Below are 20490 nucleotides of genomic sequence, written 5' to 3'. Positions count from 1 at the left end.
GTAATGGAAGTTTTACTTTACTGAGAGGGTGGTAGATAGGTGGAACTGCCTCCCAGCAGAAGTGGTAGAGGCTAATACAGTGAGGGACTTTAAACATGCATGGGATAGGCATATGGCTCCTTAACCTAAGCCGAGACCAATGACTGATTAAGGTCTGAGGCTTTACATCAGGAGCTGAGAATAGTGAGACTTGTAGTTAATCATCATCTAGAGAACCACCTTCCTGGCTCTGGAGGTAACGCAGGTGAAGCCTTCCTGGGCTTGGGTGACGATCATCTCACCTGTGTGTATTTTTGAATGGAAGAAGAACAGGTGTCTGTAACGTGCCTTGATTGTGCATCAATATCCAGGGCTGGTTATCAGCCTCCTAAGGGGTCTTTGTCTCCAGCAGTCGTTTCTTTTTGGTACTGGAAAGAAGCAGGCTGTGACACTGCCGTCTCGGCATCCTAGGCAGTAGCGTAGCGGGCCTGTCTGCTTGCCTCGTTGAGCTTCTATCCACCTATCATCCAAGTTTCCATGATTTTGCTCAGGTACGTGTGTGGTCTGCAGAGATAGTTGGACAAATCCCTGAATAAAAGGGAACGTTAGTTGCCACCTCAAAGAAAGAGGGTGAAGTGGAGCGGGTACTTAGGGTGGCCCAAACTAATTAGAGGACAGCTTACAGACGTTATCAAGGTGGAAGAAAGACATGCAAAGGTGAAGAGCCTACAGGCAAGGGACCCTGATCTATGGGGCCCATTAGGAAGCTAAGCTCTCATGGACCAGCTCCTTAGGGGCCACATCAGAGGACATGGAAGGAGTGAGGCACGTAATTATATTGATGGTGGGCCGGGAAAGGTTTAATCATTATAGAATAGGTTTGGTACCACGCGCTAGGCAACCAAAGTACGGCTCCTCCGTGCCAATTTTTGGTTGTATATACGGTAAGTCACCGGCTCCAAGAAGTTTGTTGGCTCCATGGAGGATCCACGAACTAAATGCCAGTCAGGCCTCCTCTTGTCAGTCAGAACAGCTGTTTTGAGAAGACCAACCAAACCGGTTTATTTGTAAGGATGGATTTCCCAATGTTCCTTAGGGCTGACAAAACAAGATTGTTTTATACGGTGTAATTGTTCCAATTATCAGAGGCCTCTCCGGCGTGGAAATCACATTGTTTGTCTTTGCACTTTTTAACATGCCTGTTTCTGTTGTAGATGCCTACGAGAAACTTTCCCGGCTCTCGCCAGACGTTCTCCTGCAGATCCAGAGGACAAGAAGCACCATGGTCTTCAAGGAGGTCCAACGTGAGATCCCCTCAAAGATCCCTAATCCGTGATGGAGCCAGAGAAAGGCTTAGCAGGGGGTATTACAGAGCGGACCCCCTGTAGAACTAGAAAGTATCCAAAACTCAATGAACCCCCCGCCTCTAAAAGCTCTAGAAGAAATCCAGCAGGTCGGAGAAAGCCACGCATAAGTTATTTAATTGCCCCGTGGGTTAAGAACACAATAAGATCCCACGATGCACCTGGCTTTACAGTACCGGGACTTTTATAGTATTTAGATTAGGGCTGGGGTTTTAGCAGCCCCCTAGCGGGGCTCAGGGTTTGGAGAGCGTATACAATAAAAGGGAGCCATTTACAGAAGAAAAGGCATCGTATAAATTCAAATACCCAACGGAGACTTGGTGAGGTCCGGCAAACACCCTAACTTATCAGGGCCATCTCAAAATAAAAACTGGTTTGGCTCAGTTGCACCTTGGGGTAAGTTTTCGATGGATTGTCTGTTCCACCAGAAGCTTAGAGCTCATCTGATTCTCATTGACCGCGCAGAAGGTCCTCCATCGGCATTATCGAATCCCTTGTCTGTCCTGCAGTTCTCCCTCGTCTCATTCCCCTAAACGTTACACAGGGTGCCTATACCGGCCTAATCAACAGCAAGCAGTAGCTTAACCATAGGAAGAAACAACTTAATGGGGAGGAATTAGCTTGCAGATGCTGAGAACAGGAATGGCTGCTCCCATGGCATAGAAGGTATTGGGAAAAGTGAAAGATCTGATTTAAGACGTGTTGCTCTTTGGTACGTCTGTAGAAGCAAAAAGTGATTATTCTCAGGTCCAAGTAGGGGTTTTAGTGAGCATTATAGTGAGTAGGAGAGAACGCGTTGGGGATTCCAGGCAGGGGATACACCCCGCGCCCCACAAATATAACCCGTTTATATGTGAAGGTAAATCGGATTCAGGAAAGCTTCCCGTTGGTATTCCTCGCCCGTGTCTGAATCCTCTCTGACTCCATGACGTCATTTAATAAGCTGATGCCAAGTACACTGGCTGGGAAAATAAGAATATCGAAGCGTACCAAGTTCCTTCCTCTTTTTTTCTTGATCTGAAATGAGACAAACAATAAATCCTTTAACCCCGCCATCGCCCTCACGTCAGTCTGCGTAGGTGTTTGGCCCATTGACCATTGGTCGCTGCCAGGGCCGGCCTTAGGGGTGTGCGACCTGTGCGACCGCACAGGGCGCCATGGTTGCAGGGGCGCCTGACCGGGACTTAGATTAAAGCATCGTTTTTTTTTGTGTGTTTTTTTTAAAACTTTATTTAACATCATTCATGTTAAATAAAGTTTTAAAAAAAAAACGATGCTTAAATCTAAGTCCCAGTCAGGGGCGCCGAGCGGTTGCTCGTGAAGTTCTCGGCAACCGCTCGGCGCCCCTTACTCTCCGTGACTCCGTCGCTGTGCCGGCATCTCATGTTGAGCGCCGGACTATTCCGGCTCTCAACATGAAATGCCGGCACCGCGGCAGAGAGAGAAGACGGATGCCTCCCGCTCTCACCGCAGGACTCCGGCAACAAGGTAAGTGTGGGGGGGTGTAGTTTGAAGGGGCAGAGGGGGGGGTGTAGTTTGAAGCGGCAGAGGGGGGGGGGTGTAGTTTGAAGCGGCAGAGGGGGGGGGTGTAGTTTGAAGGGGCAGAGGGGGGGGTGTAGTTTGAAGGGATGGGGGGGTGTAGTTTGAATGGGCAGGGGGGGTAGTTTGAAGGGGCAGAGGAGAGGGGTTGTTTGAAGGGGCATGGGGGGGTAGTTTGAAGGGGCAGAGAGGGCGGGTAGTGAGGGGGGGCGCCAGAGGAGTAGTCCGCACAGGGCGCCACAACGCCTAAGGCCGGCTCTGGTCGCTGCTTAGCACTACGCAGGTATCATCTGATATAATGTGCTTCAGCGACAATGCCTGCTCCCAGCATAATAAAACTACATTTATGTCCTCGTTTCTCTCTTTATTTTACCCCTAGCCATCCAGATCCACAAGTACAGCGAAGGGTAGTCGATGTGTGACCTTTTAGCCATGCTCTGCTCTTATGTGAAATTGCACCTGTAATTCCACACATGGCCATTGGGGGCATCTGGGCTAAGGCAAAGCTGGCTTCCGTGCAACTGGATCCTTTCTGTGCTCATTCTTTTAGGCTTATTTGGGAATGACTGTAGTTACTGTAGCAAATTGTTAATAAGCAGGTATCCCAACCATGTACAGTAATACCGTGCCTTTAATTTCTAACTAAACATAACGGCCCGTCTAGTCTGTCCATTTTTCCTGATGTAAAGATTCTGACCTTAAATAATCCTTGTACCTGTCTTACATTCAGGACAGCTTTATGCCCATCCCATGCATGTTTGAATTCCGTTACTGTATTATCTTCTACCACATCTGATGAGAGGCTTTTCCACTTATCTACCACCCTCCCAGTAAAACGGCTAAAACATTTAATCTTCTTGTTTGTTTTCTCCGTTGGATCGATAGTGGCCTTTAGTGATCCCTTCATCCACCTTGAATTTACCCGGAAAAGGTTATCAGGGGGACTTTTAAGGTTAGTAAACAGAAACCGGCCAAGCTAGTCATTCCTCGTAATTGATCTGACTAATTATAGAATGTGACCTGTTGGTAGCCTTTAAGGAGTAGGTTTGTCCACCACTGATTTACACCAAACAAACCAGTTAGGGTTATCTGTCTCATCCAGCCGAGAAGACTAATCCTCTCACTCACAGCCACGCTGAGATAAGATGGGTGCAGCTGATCGGACAGTAAGCGGGATAATCTTAGAGGAAACAATTACCACGTTAGACAGGTATATGAGCCCGGGCTTATAGAGGAAGTGCCATGGGAAAAATATTTCCTCCAACCCCCAGTGCTGTATACAGTAATAACCCCCCCAGCACTGTATACAATAATCCCCAGCGCTGTATACAGTAATAACGCCAAAGCTGTGTACAGTAATAACCCCCCAGCGCTGTATACAGTAATAACACCAAAGCTGTGTACAGTAATAACCCCCCAGCGCTGTATACAGTAATAACCCCCCAGCGCTGTATACAGTAATAATCCCCAGCGCTGTATACAGCAATAACCCCCAATGCTGTGTACAGTAATAACCCCCCCAGCGCTGTATACAGTAATATAACCCCCAGCGCTGTATACAGTAATAACGCCAATGCTGTGTACAGTAATAACCCCCCAGCACTGTATACAGCAATAACCCCCAATGCTGTGTACAATAATAACCCCCCAGCGCTGTATACCGTAATAACGCTAATGCTGTGTACAGTAATAATCCCCAGCACTGTATACAGTAATAACCCCCAGCACTGTATACAGTAATATAAACCCCAATGCATGTCCTGATGAAAGTCAGTAATGACTGAAACGTCAGCTTTGTTTGAATAAAGAGAAGTTGTTAACTTAAAGACCTGGAGTGCGGACCATCCTTTCAGAGTGCTTTTTTTATATATATATTTGTTGGAAAAGTATCTTTGATCAGACACTAGTAATAAAAGAATGGCGGGAGGTCCCCTTTAAGCAGGATTAGCCTGCATTTAGCATGGCAGGCTGAGCATCATAGGAATTGTAGTTACTTAGCACCCAGAGAGCGACCTGAGAAGCTCCAGCAGCTGGCTGTCCATTCAGGAACTTCAGTGCCAACAACTTTCATTTTAAAGAAAAATGGACCGTTTCCTTTATTACAACATAGATTTTTTGGACTGCATTACGTTCATTAACCCTTCCTACACAAAGGGGTTATCTGAGTCCTGAGCCAGCAGCAAACAGATTAAAATTCTTCCCTGTACCCAATACCCCCCAGGATGTTATATCCGGGGACGTGACGCCGATCCGTAGGATATTCTGTATCAGAAGCTCGTTGTACGGTTGTGTTCCGTGCTTCTTGTTCTGCCCCGAGCCTCGCGCAGTAAGTCCTTTTTATTGTGTGAAAAGAAAAAAAAAAAAAAAAAAAAAAAAAAAAAAAAAAAATCACCATATTTTATCTTTTATTTTTTTTTTTATAGTAAATTAGATGATATGGTAAAAATAACGGTATCTGAAGAAAGCCCTGTTTGTCCTGAAAAAAACAACAATATATAATGTGTGTGGGAGCACGAAATGAGAAAGATGAAAAAAAAAAAGCAACACTGAAAAATGTTGAGCCCTTATCCCAAAATGCACTTATGAGTCTGGTCATTAAGGGGTTAAAGGCTGTTGTACGGCGGGTGACCGTTGTCAGCCTTATTTGCATATAAGTACCCAAAATCCCTTGCGGTGGCAGTTGCAGCACAACAAGTTTGGGATTTCTGTCTGGTGTATTATTGTTTTATATAGCGCCATCATATTCCATAGCGTAGTATTAGATTAGTGATCAATAACGCCTCCGTTACCTTCTCCGCACACATTCGGTCTCGTTATTGCAGGACAGGATGCAGTGTAATTAGTGAATGAAACAATTTACAAAGAACAAGGAAAAAGGTACCTTGTGTGATCTATCAATACATTGCAGTGACTGCGTGTAAGCACAAAGGTCACTCTCCAAAGCGCTGAGGTCATTCATTTAACTGATGACATCACAATACCTTGTATTGTGTTGGCTTCAAAACTCCTCAACTATGCTTCCTTGCAAGTCGTCTTCCATTACTATGTGCGGGAGGACCGTCTGGTATGCGATAAAGGGGGATATCCGTGAGAAGGATACTTTTTGCGAAGGCTACAAGGACTCCTGGGGTGTTTATTCACTAAAAACAGGAGTTGCGGTTTGAACGCCACGTCTTCACCATGCATTATAAAGGGCCAACACCGACAAGTTTCCTTTACAAGAACTGAGCTGGCCCTGCAAGATGTATAGTCAAATCAACTAGAGTCCTTCGAAGTCCCCTCGCCCATTGATCTAGCCACTCTGCGGGGCCAGCTGCCTGCTACTTTCCAAGCCCTTTAAAATGCCGACTCAGCATTCCTGCAAACGTTCTCTTAAGTGAATAAATCCCTATACATCCCCGTACATCCAAAACTGTATCTAGGAAGACCTAATATCCATTCAAAGTCGATAGAGTTAACCCATTAATGACAATGCATTGTGAGCCCGTACATGTACAGGCTTTGTCATGAAGGGGTTAAAACACTCTGCACCGTGTTACCTGTTAGATTGTAAGCTCATAAGATCCAGGCCCTTGTCTCATTACTTCTTATTGGGCCTTTAATCTATGGACAGGTTCAAACTGTTTGTGAACTCTTTCCTATCCCCTTTTGCGTCAGCGCTACAGACCCTGCTGGCGCTATAGAAATAAAAGCAATGTGTAGTTGTAGGCGTTTGCCTGAAGACAAAAAGGTTTCAAAAGTTGTTAAAATACAAGAAAAACTATCCTAAAAAGATTCCTCCTTATTGGCAAATCTTCTGCGTTTTTCAGCCAATAAGAGTCCATTCCAGCTGGTGGGGTTCCCTAGGCGGCTGCGTAGGGGCCACTCCTCAAGGACGAGCCACCCCGGCCTACTGATGGACATCTTGGCCGATCACACACCGCTTTGGTGGTGCCAAGTGACCCGGTAGTAGCCGTACAAGCTATTGTAAGGGAATATATAGCTTTCCATATAAAAAAAAAAAAATCAATCAGAAATTAAAAACAAACAAAAAACCACATTCCATTGACTACAGTTTTTTTATTGAATTAGACACTTTACATGTGAAGAAATTCGTACCAGTTTTATTTACACAGTATAAACCTACATAATTTTTTTGAGTAATTTTATTATTTCATACAAAAACAAGAAAAAAAAAGTTATCTCGAGTAATAAAAATATACATTATAGCCGCTTAATAAAAAAAAAAAATCTAAACATTGTTCTATTCATTAAATGCAAAATCTGTGTATAAAAAGAAGGAATGTTTAACCTTACAAAAATGTATTATTATTTTTTTTGGTCGTGACATCATTAAAAACACTGGGTGATTTTGTAGAGAATGCGGGCGCCAGGCAGTGGTGGTGATGCCCTACAATTACTGGATCTATTGGCGTTTCTATTGGCAGTGCCTGATACGGTGCAGTCATACGTGTGGTTATACCAGGATATACCGTACAACGTTATCAGCGACATGGGCAGTATGAAAAGATCTACGCCAGAGGCGTCCAACCTGCGGCCCTCCAGCTGCTGCAGGACTACATCTCCTGTAACGCTCTTTCAGCTAAGGGGCTGGCAGATGGAGGGCCGCAGGTTGGACATCCCCGATCTATGCAGTGCTATCCTGCTATAATGGATCAGCTGTGGATCTTAAAGGGACAGCAACACTATATAATGATCACAACAGCTGTTCAAATAAGAAAAGATTAGCATGCCTGTTTTCTTGCCGGGGCTCACAATCATATACTTTAATTTTTATATATGCGTTGGAACCATTTTATCGTTACTGTCCCTTTAAGGTAAACAGGATCGCCCAGATAGAACGATGTGAATAACTCCCAAGCCTCTCAGCCGTACAGCCATAGTGAGCAGGTATTATGTGTGAACAGTGACATCTAGTGGTCAAACTGTACATTACACGCATTGTATTTACTTACATGACACAGAGCTTTCGGGATGAATCCATCCAGGATCAAGAGCCTCTTAAGGTCGCAGGCAGTTATTAGACTTAATACAATAAAAGCAAATAAAAAATGCACAAAATTTGCCAGGCAGTGTTATAATTAGACACAAATCATGACATAGATATGTGTATATATATACGTATTTATACCACAGTATAAATAAAAAGTAGAATTTATTATGTCATATTAACCCCCCCCCCCCCCCTGCTTGGGTCAGCAAACAAATTCTTTATTATGTGTTCTATTTGTAAAAATGTTTTTTTTTTTGTTTCTTTCTTTCTTTCTTTCTATGTATACCCAGTACACAAAAATATATATATTTAAATATATATAAACGGCTACAGCCCAAATAATACAATTTAAGTATTACAAAATTGGTAACACCAAAAGTCTTCTCCTTTAACCATGGAGTTCTCGTAAAATCCGTTTCAATTTTCATCATGAAAATTGCATTTGTTATTAAGAATTTAACTAAACATATGGCCAAATTCTGCCTTAATAAACCCTTCACACTCAAAAGGTAAGGCAGACTTATTATTACTTATTTTTTTCTCAAAGATTTTGGGATGAAATTGTCAGTTAAAAAAAATTTACACAAAATCAAACAGTAAGATTTTATGATTTATGGAACAAAAATAAATCTGAAGTTCTGAGTTTGTAATATTTTTTTTTTTAAAGTGTATATTATATAAATTTTACACAAAATTTTGCCAAATAATTGGAAAGTAAAATATATATATTTTTTTAAAAACTGACAATTTATTTCCAAAATAAGTTGATTGATCTGCCCTACGTGGCACTCTTTTTTTAAATTGTACCTTAAGAAAAATAAAAAAACAAACAATTATACCATGTAACACATTTCTTAAATATCTAAGTTTTGTACCGACTTTTCAGACACTATCCATAATAGTTGTCAAATTGTTGCCAAAAAAAAAAAAAAAAAAAAAAAAAAAAAAAAGAGAAGGCTGAGGGGCAATCTCCATATATAAAAATACATCTACAAGTCCATTTTTTCGCCCCAATAATGGAGCAGCGTGGGGCAGTGACATTAGCATTAAAAAAAAAAAAAAAAAAAAAAGAAGAAATCCATCCCCTTCAATTGTAACATTCTTCTTAGTAAATAATACAATATTAATTTGTGGTAAAAAGTACATGTATTTCTCAATTCTGTTTCTTCTGAAACATGGCAAGTCATTAAAAAGTCTTTTAAAATAAAAATTAAAAAAAAAAACTTGGCCCAGATGTAGATAATTGTTTTCTTCATGGTCCCGTCATAAAGCATTCTGATAATTGTTTGAGACTTCATATATTGTGCTGTTTGCTTAGGTTTTTTGTTGTTTTTTTAAGGGAAGATAAAACACTATAGAAAAACTGGGACGTAAAGAAAAAGGGGAATATAAATGAAAGAGAGAATAAAGAGAAATGGAAGGGAAGGGGCGGATGGAATGCATAAGTATTAGACATGGTAAAAGAGGAATGTGGGCTATTTAGTCACAAAAGCAGCTTAGGCAAACACCTGCATATTGTTGGCCTGTTCGGGTAAATGGGCCGTCTGGCCATGCGCACCCACAACCACCACTGGGCTAGGGGTGGCATCGGACCACTCCGACACAGAGTGGGGGGATGGGCTGGACCACTGCTCCGGGGATTCCGGAGAGGGCGTCAGATAGGGATGCTCGCTGGGAACGTGCAGGTAGTGTTTAGGAGCGTCCTCTTGGGAAGGTGCAAAGGTCTGCTGAGGAGGAGCAGGAACAGCTGGGGGGGTCTGGATGGCACCCTCGCTTTGCACAACCTGCTGTTTGAAGTAATTGCCCTCTGGCGGGGTCAAGGACTGAGTCGACCGCTCTGAAACGTGTGGCATGCTTTGCTGCCTCAGGTGAGCGACGTTGGGGGCCACTGGGCCCATCTGGCATTGCTGCTCCATGGTCATCTTCACGGGGCTCTGCATAGCCATCTGATTCTGCAGCATGAGCACTTGCTGGGCATGCAGCTGATGTAAGTTGGAGACAGAGCCCACCGGAGGAGCTCCCGCCATTACATTGCGCGAGGAATGCGAAGGTGCCAGCTGGTTTTGCCAGGCGAAGGGTGCGTTGGGGTTCACCATGCCCAGATTCAGCCCATTCACAACACAGCTGGGTGCCCGCTGCAGGGGAACTCTTCCTTGAAGCGCCAGAAGGGCATTGCCTTGGGACTCCCCAATCTCATTAAGACGAGCCAGGGATACTGCAAAAGGCCCCTCCATAAGCCCATTTACAAGGGGAGTTGAGGGCACTGAAAGAGAGCCAAGGTGGTATGTACCAGGGGCAGCCATCGCTGGAGAGCCAGGGTTGGCATTGTACGCGCGGGGTGAATCGAGGGAGTCGACAGGTGATAGGGTGACCGAACTCTCCAGCAAGCCTCCATTTCCCTGAGGACAGTCCAAGGACAGCTTCTTGCCTCTACTTTTTGCATCCTTGGCCTCTGCCCGATTCAGACTGGCTCCGCCAGCTTTGGCACCAGCTCTGCGGCTTTTCTTGCCCTGGGGAGTCTGCTTGATGTTACCCATGTAGCCATTTGGAGGGCAGAGTAGCGGTGACATAGTGTGACCAAGAGGGCCTTGGGAGCCTCGAACTGTGTTGTGCTCCTCCAGTAGCTGGACAATGTCATGGTGAAGCCTTTCTTGAGCTATGTCTCGAGGAAGCCGATCCATATGGTCAGTGATCTCGCGGTTTGCGTAATGGTCGAGGAGGACCTTCGCAGCTTCGTAACTTCCTTCACGAGCGGCCAAGAACAATGGTGTTTCGTCCTGAAAGACAAAAAACGGAGTCAGAAGGACATAGTATTTAACTGCTCATTTTTAAATGAACGTAATACTGGAGAATCAGCATTTACACAGAGTAGAGGGACTCCTTCCACCTTGTCATTCTGATCGGTCTAGGATACCCCACTGAGCCGTATGTTACTACCTGTCCCTCAGGCCACACTGACCTTGCCATCTTGCATGTCTTTGTTTGCTCCGTTCTTCAGCAAAGCCACAGTAGCCTCTATGTTATTGACAGCAGCCGCCCAGTGCAAAGCCGATTTACCTGTCAAAGACAAATAGGGTTGCTTAAGAAATACATTATTCGCTACAGATGGTTTGCTCTTCTAGCCCTAGGGGCAGTCTGACCGATAGAGCCAGGAGAAAAATCCCCTTACGTTTCTTGGAACGGCAGGAAGAAAGCGGACAGAGGAACCACGAAAAGACCATCCCAGACGGTTAGACTTCACGTGTTAGGTTGTTACTCACCAAGTTCATCCACAGCATTCACATCGGCATGGCAGGCGATCAGCTCCTCCACCATACCCTCTACAGCCAAGCGGGCAGCTAAAATCAGAGCAGTTGACCCATCACCCATTCGGGCATCAAGATCTGTGGACCGATTTCTAATCAGGATCTGCAGAGGGAGAGGAACATTTAAATTGTCAGATACGGAGACATAGAGAGACGCAAAAATACATGTCTACATCCCAAATACACAATCTAAAAGGATAAGGGAAATACAGATAGAAAAGACCTTGGCTGAGCTTGGTAGTTCTAGTAAGTTTGAACTTGCCTGGAAGACACCTTGAGCATCGGAGGCCACAGCCGCATGAAGCGGCGTTCGACCTGTATGGTCCTGCGCGTTGGGGTCAGCGCCAGCATCCAGCAGTCTCTTGGCGGCGTCGGCTCGGGCGTAACGAGCTGCGAGGTGCAGAGCCGTTTCCCCGGTACGGTCAGTCTGTGCCCCAAGTGATGCCCCTTGGCAGATCAGGTCAGTAATGGCAGAGACTTCACCTTCCTCTTCATCTTCCTGTGACTCTGGCTCAAGTCCTCCTCCCAAAAAGGAGGCCAACATAAGAGGGGTGAAGCCATCTATAATTCACAACAGAAAGGACAGCGGGTATTAAAAAACCAAAAAAAACATTCCAGGCAGGGAGAATCAATTCTCTGATGCACCTCTAGACTACCCCTTCTGTATCCTTCTCAACATAGATGTTCTGACCAGCTTCCACTAACCTGGCCCTCTCACGTTGACATCCATGCCATCGCTCTCATAGTCACCCTGTGGGGGCGTCAGAGCCGTGGCCGGAGGCAGTCTGATATCAGCAGCTGCCAAGTGGTGTTGAGTCCAGGGACGGGGGTCCACCGAATCCTGCCGACAAGGGGAAAGGTCCTCGGTCTGTTGGAAAATAAGAGTAGGCAGAACAATACATAAAAAAAAAAAAAAAAACTCTCATTTATATTATGTTTATATATTTGTTGCCAACTTTATTAGGGTGAGAAGTGCAGACGGTTTTTGTTTTTTGTATACATTGTACAGCCAACACACTGTATTTGCAGCATGCTCACACTGTTTGGTAGGCCTCATATTATACATTTGTATTATTTGAGCCTGAGACTAGCTTAGCGCACCGACATTTTTTCTTTTCCCTGTTAGAACAATACATAAAACAAACATATTCAGATTTTTGTGGAGATGGCAAGCTTTTAAGGGAAACGTTATTACACAATGCCGATAACAGGGGAAAACAGTCAATTTACAATGAGACACCACAGTCTTCTTACATCTGGAAGGATGCTGGTTGAAGGCCTATGACTCCATGTCTCAAATCAAGAAAACAAGATTTTGGCGCGTACAAACCTTCAGTCTCTTTGTCTCCGGACATTCGGTCTCCGTCCAATCTTCTGACGGGTCTTCCATGAGACGTTCAGCTTTTGCGATGTTCCTGTAGAGTTTGAGATTGACCAGAAGTGAAATAATGATAAAGAAGAGCACAAAAAGTGAGACAATGATAATGCTGAAGGAGGAACTGATGGCAGGAAGAGATACAAACGGGGTAGATAACATAAAAACAGGATGCAATTCAAGCTTACTTGAGTCCCAGAGCATCTTGTCCCACCGGCTCCCTACGGTCTCTCTCCTTCTTCAGAATAAAGCCCTCTGGGAACCACAAGGTGCTGTGTGCTCTCTTCCTACGAGACACCAGTACTCCAAGTACCCCCACCACCAGAACCAGCAGCCCAGCTACGCCAACCAAGGGCAGGAGACGAAGGGGGCTTATGGGCTCTGGTACATCCAACTTCTCACCTGGGAAGAGACCCATAGCAGCTTCAATATATTGTGCACGATTGGCAATCATGTTCAATTAGTCTATACAGTGCTTGGTTTCCTATTGGTGTAGTGCTTATTAATGCAATCTTTTATATTATCCTAAAAACACAGCCACACTTTCATGAATGCGTTCAAGTCTACAAGACCCACCTCGTACAGATTTCAGCGGGTAGGGGAAGTTCAGCTTCTCTAGGCCGTTCAAAGCCGCCAGATAGTCCGCCGCGCTCTCTGTGTCCGGAAAGCACTCTCCCATTTCCTTGACACATAGTCTGTTATCAATTTCTAGGTTTACGGTGGATCTGTCAAACAAGAGGAGAAAAAGTTACTCGGGTAATACAATGCGCTTTACATTCGCATGCGACATAGGGGTTGGATGGCCTACTAACCACGGCCAGATCTCACATCTCCAAGTGTCAGGGACACAAGTACCCTACGCGGCACTCGGTGGTTGGTACATACACAAAACCGGACAGAGGACATTAGCAGCTTGCACCATAAGTGCGTGGAATAAATAATCAGAGACAGCCACTAATTCCTTTAAACATATTGTGCATGAGCCATAAATTGGCTTCTAGAATGGTTCTAGCAACCCCCAAAGTAATGGCATTTAGTAGAAAATACTTGCTTTATTCTCTCTCTCTATTCTGACGGATAGCTTACTGCTGGCCTTACCCAATGATATCACTGTCCAGCTCCCTCTTCCCCCGCCGCTCGGCCGCCTGATCCCTCCGATAGGGGTAAATCATGTATTTCCCGTCGCTGTCAGTGCAGATCCTTAGCGCCGTGCGCAAAATGGCGCTCAACCTCTGCAGAAAAGCGGTGCTCTGTTTCAGCAGCTCCTCGGGTGGCAGTAAGACCACTATGACCAGTACTCCACTCGCCAGGACCTCGCCTTCAGTACCTCCGGCACAGTCCAGACCATCCCATCCGCATTCTTCCTTGTTGCATCCCTGGTCACAACGGCCATCGCCATAATGGGCCATGCAGTACTCCTCATATAGAGGGCTGATGATGAAAGAGACGACTCAGGAAGGAGAAAAGTACCGAATACCCCAAAACATCTAGAAATATTTACCCCACCACTTTATTATCTCGCTCTGCCTACACCATCCACCATCCACCGATCATCACTTACTTGCAAACGTCCTTCCCCCGGCAGTCGAAGTTATCATACAGACACTCGGCCGAGACACAATCCTTGTCGCACTTTGAATTGTTGAAGAGGCTCCGGCAGTGTTGATTTGGGCATCGCTTCCACGGATCGTCTATTTGCAGGGTGCAGTCCCAGCCATCCCATCGGCACGCAGCCACGTTGCACTCCCGGTCGCAGAGGCCATCTCCCGCCTTCCCAAAGCACTGTGGGACGGTACATTCTTGTGCTGGAGTTGGTGGAGGCAGTGGGCTACGTACAGATAAGTCACAACGTGTTCCTCTCGTGTGCGGTGGACACTGGCAGGTGAAGTAGGGGAAATGGAACGAAGGATGGCATGTTCCCCCATTACGGCAAGGGGACGTGGAACAAGTGTCGGAGGGTGGGGAGCGTGCAATAAGTGGAGGGAAGGTGGCATTGGGAGAAACGGGACAGACGGCTCCAGGAGGACAGATGCAGCGGGGACCCAATGGGGGAGGAAGGCAAGTGGAGCCAGGAGGGCAGGCAAGTTCTCTACAAGATAGGAGGGAACGTTCACATGAGGGTCCTGCGTAGCCCTGCAAGACAAAAGTAAATTACAAATATAAGTGAAGCTGCTGATGGCCACGGAATTTTAGAACAAAAGAAACAGAAGCCGGACTTACGCCGGGACAACGGCAGGTGTATCCAAGAGCCGTGTTCACAGTCACACGGCAGACGCCTCCATTTTTGCAAGGCCTGGATTCACATGTATTCACCACGCTCTGACAGTGGCGGCCTAAAAACGTCAGAAGAAAACAAAAACATTCGTTTTAATCTCAAATTAAATAAAAAAAATTGAAAAAAATAAATAAAAAATTAAGTGTCCAGACTTCTAGGTCACATTCTCTTCCGCCTTAGGTCGAACTCCCAGCTCCAGCCTCATTCGTGGAGCCACGTCCATTCCAGCACGCGTTACTCACCAGTATAGCCGTTCCGGCATATGCACTGATAGTCATTGGCCAGAGGGACGCAGTCCCGGGTGTTGTGTGGATGGCAGGGTCCAGATAAACACTCGTTGATGTCCCCCTCGCACCTCTCGCCTGTATAACCAGGGGGGCAGTTGCAGCGGTAGCCTCCAACTTTGTCCACGCATGTTCCATTATTCAAACATTTGGGGGGCCCAGGGCTGGACAGCATGGAGCAGTCATCTTCGTTAATTTCACACAGCACGCCTATAAAAACCGATGAGGAACGCAAAGTGTAAGAGGGGTAAAAATCTGGAACATTCAAAAGAAGAAGACTGCAATAGAGCGGTAACCGGGTTACAAAATGGCGGTCAAGCGAGGGAAATCTTACCAAGTGTTCCTGGGGGACAGGAGCAGATATAACGACCAATCAGGTCAATGCAAGAGCCTCCATTTTGACATGGGTGGGATTGGCATTCATCGATGTCATATTCACAGTTTTTCCCCTCATATCCCGCTGGGCACTGGAACAAGACAAAGGATTAAAGCGTATTCCCGTAGAACGGAGCATATTAGAGGCAGACGAGCCAACCAATACACACACATGGGGGGTCCTCCAGACCCAAAGACGTGGCTTTTTGGCCATTTTGCACGGTTCCCCTCAAGGTGTTGGGCTCAAACCCATGCTGGTTCACACATTCACAAGCAGTATCAATGTCCTTCCTCACCTCACATACGTATCCACCCAGAAAACTTCGACAAGTCCCTCCGTTGTGACAGGGATCTGGGTCACATTGGTTGATCTGGGTCTCGCAGTAGCTGCCTGTGTAGCCTCCTCTGCAGAAACATTTGTGAGAGCTGCCGGTATTCATGCAGGTACCTCCCGAGAGGCAGAGCTGGTCCGCGCGTACACCTGAGCGGAGAAGAAGACCACCGTTACACTCTCGTTTTCAGACATGCCCCTTAAGAAAAAGCAACTTCTTTCCGTGTGCCGCCATTACTCACCCCTCCTGGCAGCTGCCACCTCACAGGACACGCGTGGGACATCGCAGTAGCTCCCGGTCCATCCCGCGGGGCACTCGCACCGGAAAGTAGGACCTACTTGAGTGCAACGGCCGCCATTCTGACAGGGGGACCGTCGGCAGAGGTCCAGCAAATTCTAGATAAGAGCGTGCGTGGTGTTATTTACGAAGGTATCCCTTTTGGATTGACAGTCCTGTCGACAGCATGTATGATACCCCCTTTACATTGTATCAGGGCAGTCCTCACCTGGCACTGTGTCCCCGTGTATCCGAACGGGCAGATGCAGCGGTAGGATTCTACCCGGTCCACACACGCAGCGCCGTTCTGGCACGGGCGCGAGGCGCATTCGTCCACTTCATGCTGGCAGTGCGAGCCCGTGAAGCCGGCGCGACAGAGACACGTGTACGTGTTGATCCCGTCCACGCACGTGCCGCTGTTGAAACAAGAACTAAAAGGGAAGAGGTCAGAAGAGTTAGCGACAGCACAGGACAGACGCAGACAGCAATTCTTGCTTATATAGGGGCCCCGATATAACGCATAATAAAATAGATGCATTATATAGGGCTAAATAAGCTTTTCCTGCAGCTGAAGCACTGGGGCTGAACCTTCATAATGTATATGGAAGTCTAGGCGTTGAGCCTTACTGATATACTGGCTAGGCACCCTAGGGCATACCTCCTAACCATCCATCTTTAAGAGGGACAGTCCCTATTTTGGCCCCAAATGCCTCTGTCAACAAAAAATGTTCAGAATGTTGGCTGGGTATGAATGTGTTGATGTTCCACAGCCCTAAACTCACGATGTGTGCAGAATCAGAAAGGAATGAGTTTAATTAATAATAAAAAAATGTGAGAGAATGCCTTATTTTTAATGGCTTAATCAGTTATCGAAATAGCCATAAATACCAAAGGTCGCATAAAGGATTTGGTAAAGACCCTAACCGCACGGTCCCTCTTTGGCGCTATGCCCTAGGGGCCCACCTGTTTGATCTATACGATAAGGCAGGTCACATCTATAAGAGCGGGCTCACCTTTCTGTGCAGTCCTGTACGTTTGTTTCGCAGATGGAGCCGGTATAGCCAGGCGCGCAGGTACACACGTAACTGTTCACAAAGTCCATGCACGTGGCACCGTTGCGGCACGGATTACTTAAGCATTCATTAATCTCGTTAGTGCATCTTGAACCGGTGAACCCGGGAAGGCAGGTGCAGGAGTAAGTATTTATTCCATCGTTGCAGGATCCACCATTGCGACAAGGATCTGAGGGTAGGGAGAAGACCAAAAAAGGTTTAAATCTCCTGTTTCTCATAAGGCTTGCATAGATTTGTCGGAAGCAGGAGGGCGCCACTCACTTGGGGCGCAGTCGTCGATGTCCGTCTCACAGTTGGGTCCAGTAAATCCAGCTGGGCATGCGCATGTGTACCCGCCTAACATATTGGTGCAGACGCCGCCATTCTGGCACGGACTCCGGGCACATTCATCCACGTCGATGCCGCAGGAGTCACCTGAGGGAGGACCCAGAACATTTCACTTCTCATATGTACCAATGTATCGGGCATCTGGTTGATGTTAAACTAGCATCTTATGAAATGTATTCTTGTTTTAACAGTCAAGCCTTTTAATTATGTTTCTAGTGCTGTGTAGCCCAAGCCATTATTCCATCCCCAGTATCCCTAACACCAGCTATTACACATGTAGCCTTGTGATTCTCACGTGTTCCCCTTACCTTCCCAGCCAGCATGGCATTGGCATGTGTAGTCTTGGTAATCAGAGGTGGGAGAACAGATGCCCCCATTCTGGCAGGGGTCTGGGGCACAAGGGTCCAGCAAAGTCTCACAAGTTTGACCTAGGGGTAAAAATAGCCAAGCCAGACATCACTCAACTGCAGTCTGTAGCAATTACTCAAATAAAACATTCCTACGGACCCAGAAGACCTACAGGTATGTAACCCCCCCTGCAATTCCTCCCATCCCCTCATAACTACAACAGACCTGCCACAGCTTTAACCTTCTAATTCCAGGCCCAAGAAACACCTTTCTCCCCAACGGTTAATCAATGATTCCTCCCCAGCTCAATCACCTGTATAGGGCAGAGTACACAGACAGCTGAAGCCTGCGATTCCATCCACGCAAAGTCCCCCGTTGAGACACGGAGCAGGGCCGCATTCATCGATATTAATTTGACAAGTGGGACCTAAGCAGAAGAAAAACAGAAAAGTCACAAATTAGGAAACAGGGAGCTGGAAATCTGCATTCTACAACATCGTACGGCCAATAAACCTTAGTAATAATAACTTTCAGTAGAAGCCAAAATTATTTTCCATGTCCTTTTAGAACTTTCAGATAATGGTATCTTAGATACTTAGAGCCTTCTAACAGCTGATGGACCGCAGACGCACGTGATGATGTCAGGAAATGTCTGAGCCAGTCAGCTATTCTGTCAGTGTCTGTATGAACTAGTGTGTTGTGTTCACAAGTATGTGATGTCATCCAGAAATAATACATCACCTCGGAATCCATCTCGGCAGCGGCAGACAGGCCCTCCAGAGCGTTCCGTGCAGGTCCCTCCATTCAGACAGAGGTTGGAGGAACAGCCATCGCCAGACCGTCGATCGCACATTTTACCTGTCCAGCCCGGCTGACATTCACACAGATATCTGGAGGCAAGATGACATGATAAGAAAGGGGACTCGAAGGGAAGTGGAACTTGTAAAGTGATGGGGTGGCGGATTTTTTGAGCAGTTACACGCCATTTCTGAAGTACGCACCCGTCTGTGACCTTGCGGCACGCTCCGTGTACACATCCGGCCATGCAAAGTGCTTTGTCTCGGTCCTGGTTGGGATTACACAAGGAATCACGGGGCCCGCCACCCTCGGGACAGAGGCATCGGAATCCGTTCTGCAGAGCCTGGCACGTGCCCCCCGCGTGGCAGGGGTTGGACGCGCAGGGAGACACTTCTATGTTACACAGAGAACCTGAAACCGGAAGGGGGGGGGGGGGGGGAGAACGTCAGCGCTCCATCATGGATGACAGCATATCATACAATCAATTCACACAAAGACCCATATTACTAAAGTTGCCAGGGCATGAACTTTAGGACAAATTATTTTTGCCGCCAGTCCCCATCTGGCAAGGTGAATAACGAAGCCTCACCTGTGAATCCCGGCTTGCAGACACAGTCGTATCTGTTGATGCCATCTTTACATTCACCGTAATCACACGGGTTGCTGGCACAATCATCGTAATTGTGTTCACAGTTCACACCTAAAAAGAAGATGAGTATGAGTGGTGCAGACACACAGCTACCCTGATCAACACTCGATGGACCAGGACATAAACCTTCCTCTTTAACCAACCACATGGGGGGGGGGGGGGCTCTACCCAAAAAAGCACACCTCACCCACTAAAACCTCACATTATGGCGGTACAGGCGAACATCTCAATCGCCTTCCACTCGGGGAAGCTCAAAGCCATCTATAAATCATTCAGAGCACCAAAGCCTGTCCTAAACCCAATCCACATTACACTAAACATCCTACAAGCTCCGGAATTCATCTGGGTTCCTTTTTGGAATTTTTGTTTCATTTGTAAAGCACAAAAAGAGACGTCCAACCAGAATAAATAGCGATTTTGGAAAACATGGATAAACAGATCACAGCCGCTTACCAGAAGTCCCAGGCTGGCAGTAACACAAGTACTTGTTGACCAGGTCAATGCATTTCCCTCCGTGGAGACAGGGATTGCTGTGGCATTCGTTGATTTGGTTCTCGCAGCGATAACCCGTGTATCCCGGATCGCACGTGCAGGTGAAGCTGGCAATGCCGTCGCGGCACTTACCGTGGTGACAAGGGTCGGGCGAGCAGTCGTTAATGTTACGCTCGCACAGCGGACCCTCAAATCCTGCATTGGGAAATAAGCGGTTGAGTGAAGCTTGAGGGTGGTTAGTCTGAAAATACTAACCAACTAGTTTAATCTAAAAACGGTAGGTACAGATGGGAAACGCTGCTGGGAATACCAAACAAAAGAGCCTGGGGCAAAATTAGGCTAAGCCAAATGATGGGGGCAGCAGAGCGGGAAGGATACGTCCAGGGGCTGGAAGGGACCGATGGTGCAATAAACAGTCAGCAAACAGGTTGGGCCAGAACCTGGTTAGATAAAGTCTCAAGGCTGTTCTAGGTCATCCAAAACACAGGCAGCTCAATCTAGGCAAGATGTGCAGGGGCAAAACGGTACCAAACACAAAGCAGGGAGGGATGCTGGAATAAACAGCTCAGTGCAAGCTGGGGGAACGATCAGGAGGTTGCACCAACGCAGGTCTGGACAAGCAAAGAGGGCTCGTGGAAAAGCAGCAAACAAAGCAACACGATGGACCGACTAGGCACGATGCAATGGCCAAGGTATGGCAAGATGA

The 20490-nt window shown here is 46.6% G+C and overlaps 1 protein-coding gene across 1 annotated transcript in view; it reads right to left on the bottom strand.

Moving 5' to 3' along the window:
* Positions 1 to 9371: 9371 nt before the first annotated feature.
* Positions 9372 to 20490, bottom strand: part of LOC149279245 (uncharacterized) — a 46230-nt gene continuing 35111 nt past the window's right edge. Inside the window, exons 13-36 of the mRNA XM_089501446.1 lie at positions 19746 to 19979; positions 19233 to 19343; positions 18847 to 19054; positions 18587 to 18735; positions 18159 to 18272; positions 17806 to 17925; positions 17432 to 17584; positions 17111 to 17339; positions 16327 to 16528; positions 16063 to 16216; positions 15786 to 15970; positions 15449 to 15581; positions 15073 to 15324; positions 14776 to 14888; positions 14117 to 14688; positions 13654 to 13986; positions 13132 to 13280; positions 12744 to 12957; positions 12511 to 12595; positions 11886 to 12048; positions 11443 to 11741; positions 11136 to 11283; positions 10835 to 10932; positions 9372 to 10652 (exon numbers count right to left, since the gene is read on the bottom strand). Coding sequence (XP_089357572.1) covers positions 9372 to 10652; positions 10835 to 10932; positions 11136 to 11283; positions 11443 to 11741; positions 11886 to 12048; positions 12511 to 12595; positions 12744 to 12957; positions 13132 to 13280; positions 13654 to 13986; positions 14117 to 14688; positions 14776 to 14888; positions 15073 to 15324; positions 15449 to 15581; positions 15786 to 15970; positions 16063 to 16216; positions 16327 to 16528; positions 17111 to 17339; positions 17432 to 17584; positions 17806 to 17925; positions 18159 to 18272; positions 18587 to 18735; positions 18847 to 19054; positions 19233 to 19343; positions 19746 to 19979 — 5699 coding nt within the window. The remainder of the gene's footprint in view (positions 10653 to 10834; positions 10933 to 11135; positions 11284 to 11442; positions 11742 to 11885; positions 12049 to 12510; positions 12596 to 12743; positions 12958 to 13131; positions 13281 to 13653; positions 13987 to 14116; positions 14689 to 14775; positions 14889 to 15072; positions 15325 to 15448; positions 15582 to 15785; positions 15971 to 16062; positions 16217 to 16326; positions 16529 to 17110; positions 17340 to 17431; positions 17585 to 17805; positions 17926 to 18158; positions 18273 to 18586; positions 18736 to 18846; positions 19055 to 19232; positions 19344 to 19745; positions 19980 to 20490) is intronic.

The sequence above is a fragment of the Sceloporus occidentalis genome, unplaced genomic scaffold (assembly GCF_023333645.1).
Source record: "Sceloporus occidentalis isolate IW3139 unplaced genomic scaffold, rSceOcc1.0.p SCAF_174, whole genome shotgun sequence".
NCBI lineage: Eukaryota > Metazoa > Chordata > Lepidosauria > Squamata > Phrynosomatidae > Sceloporus > Sceloporus occidentalis.
The sequence above is the reverse complement of the archived record's forward strand: the minus strand, read 5'-3'. Positions and strand labels throughout refer to the sequence as shown.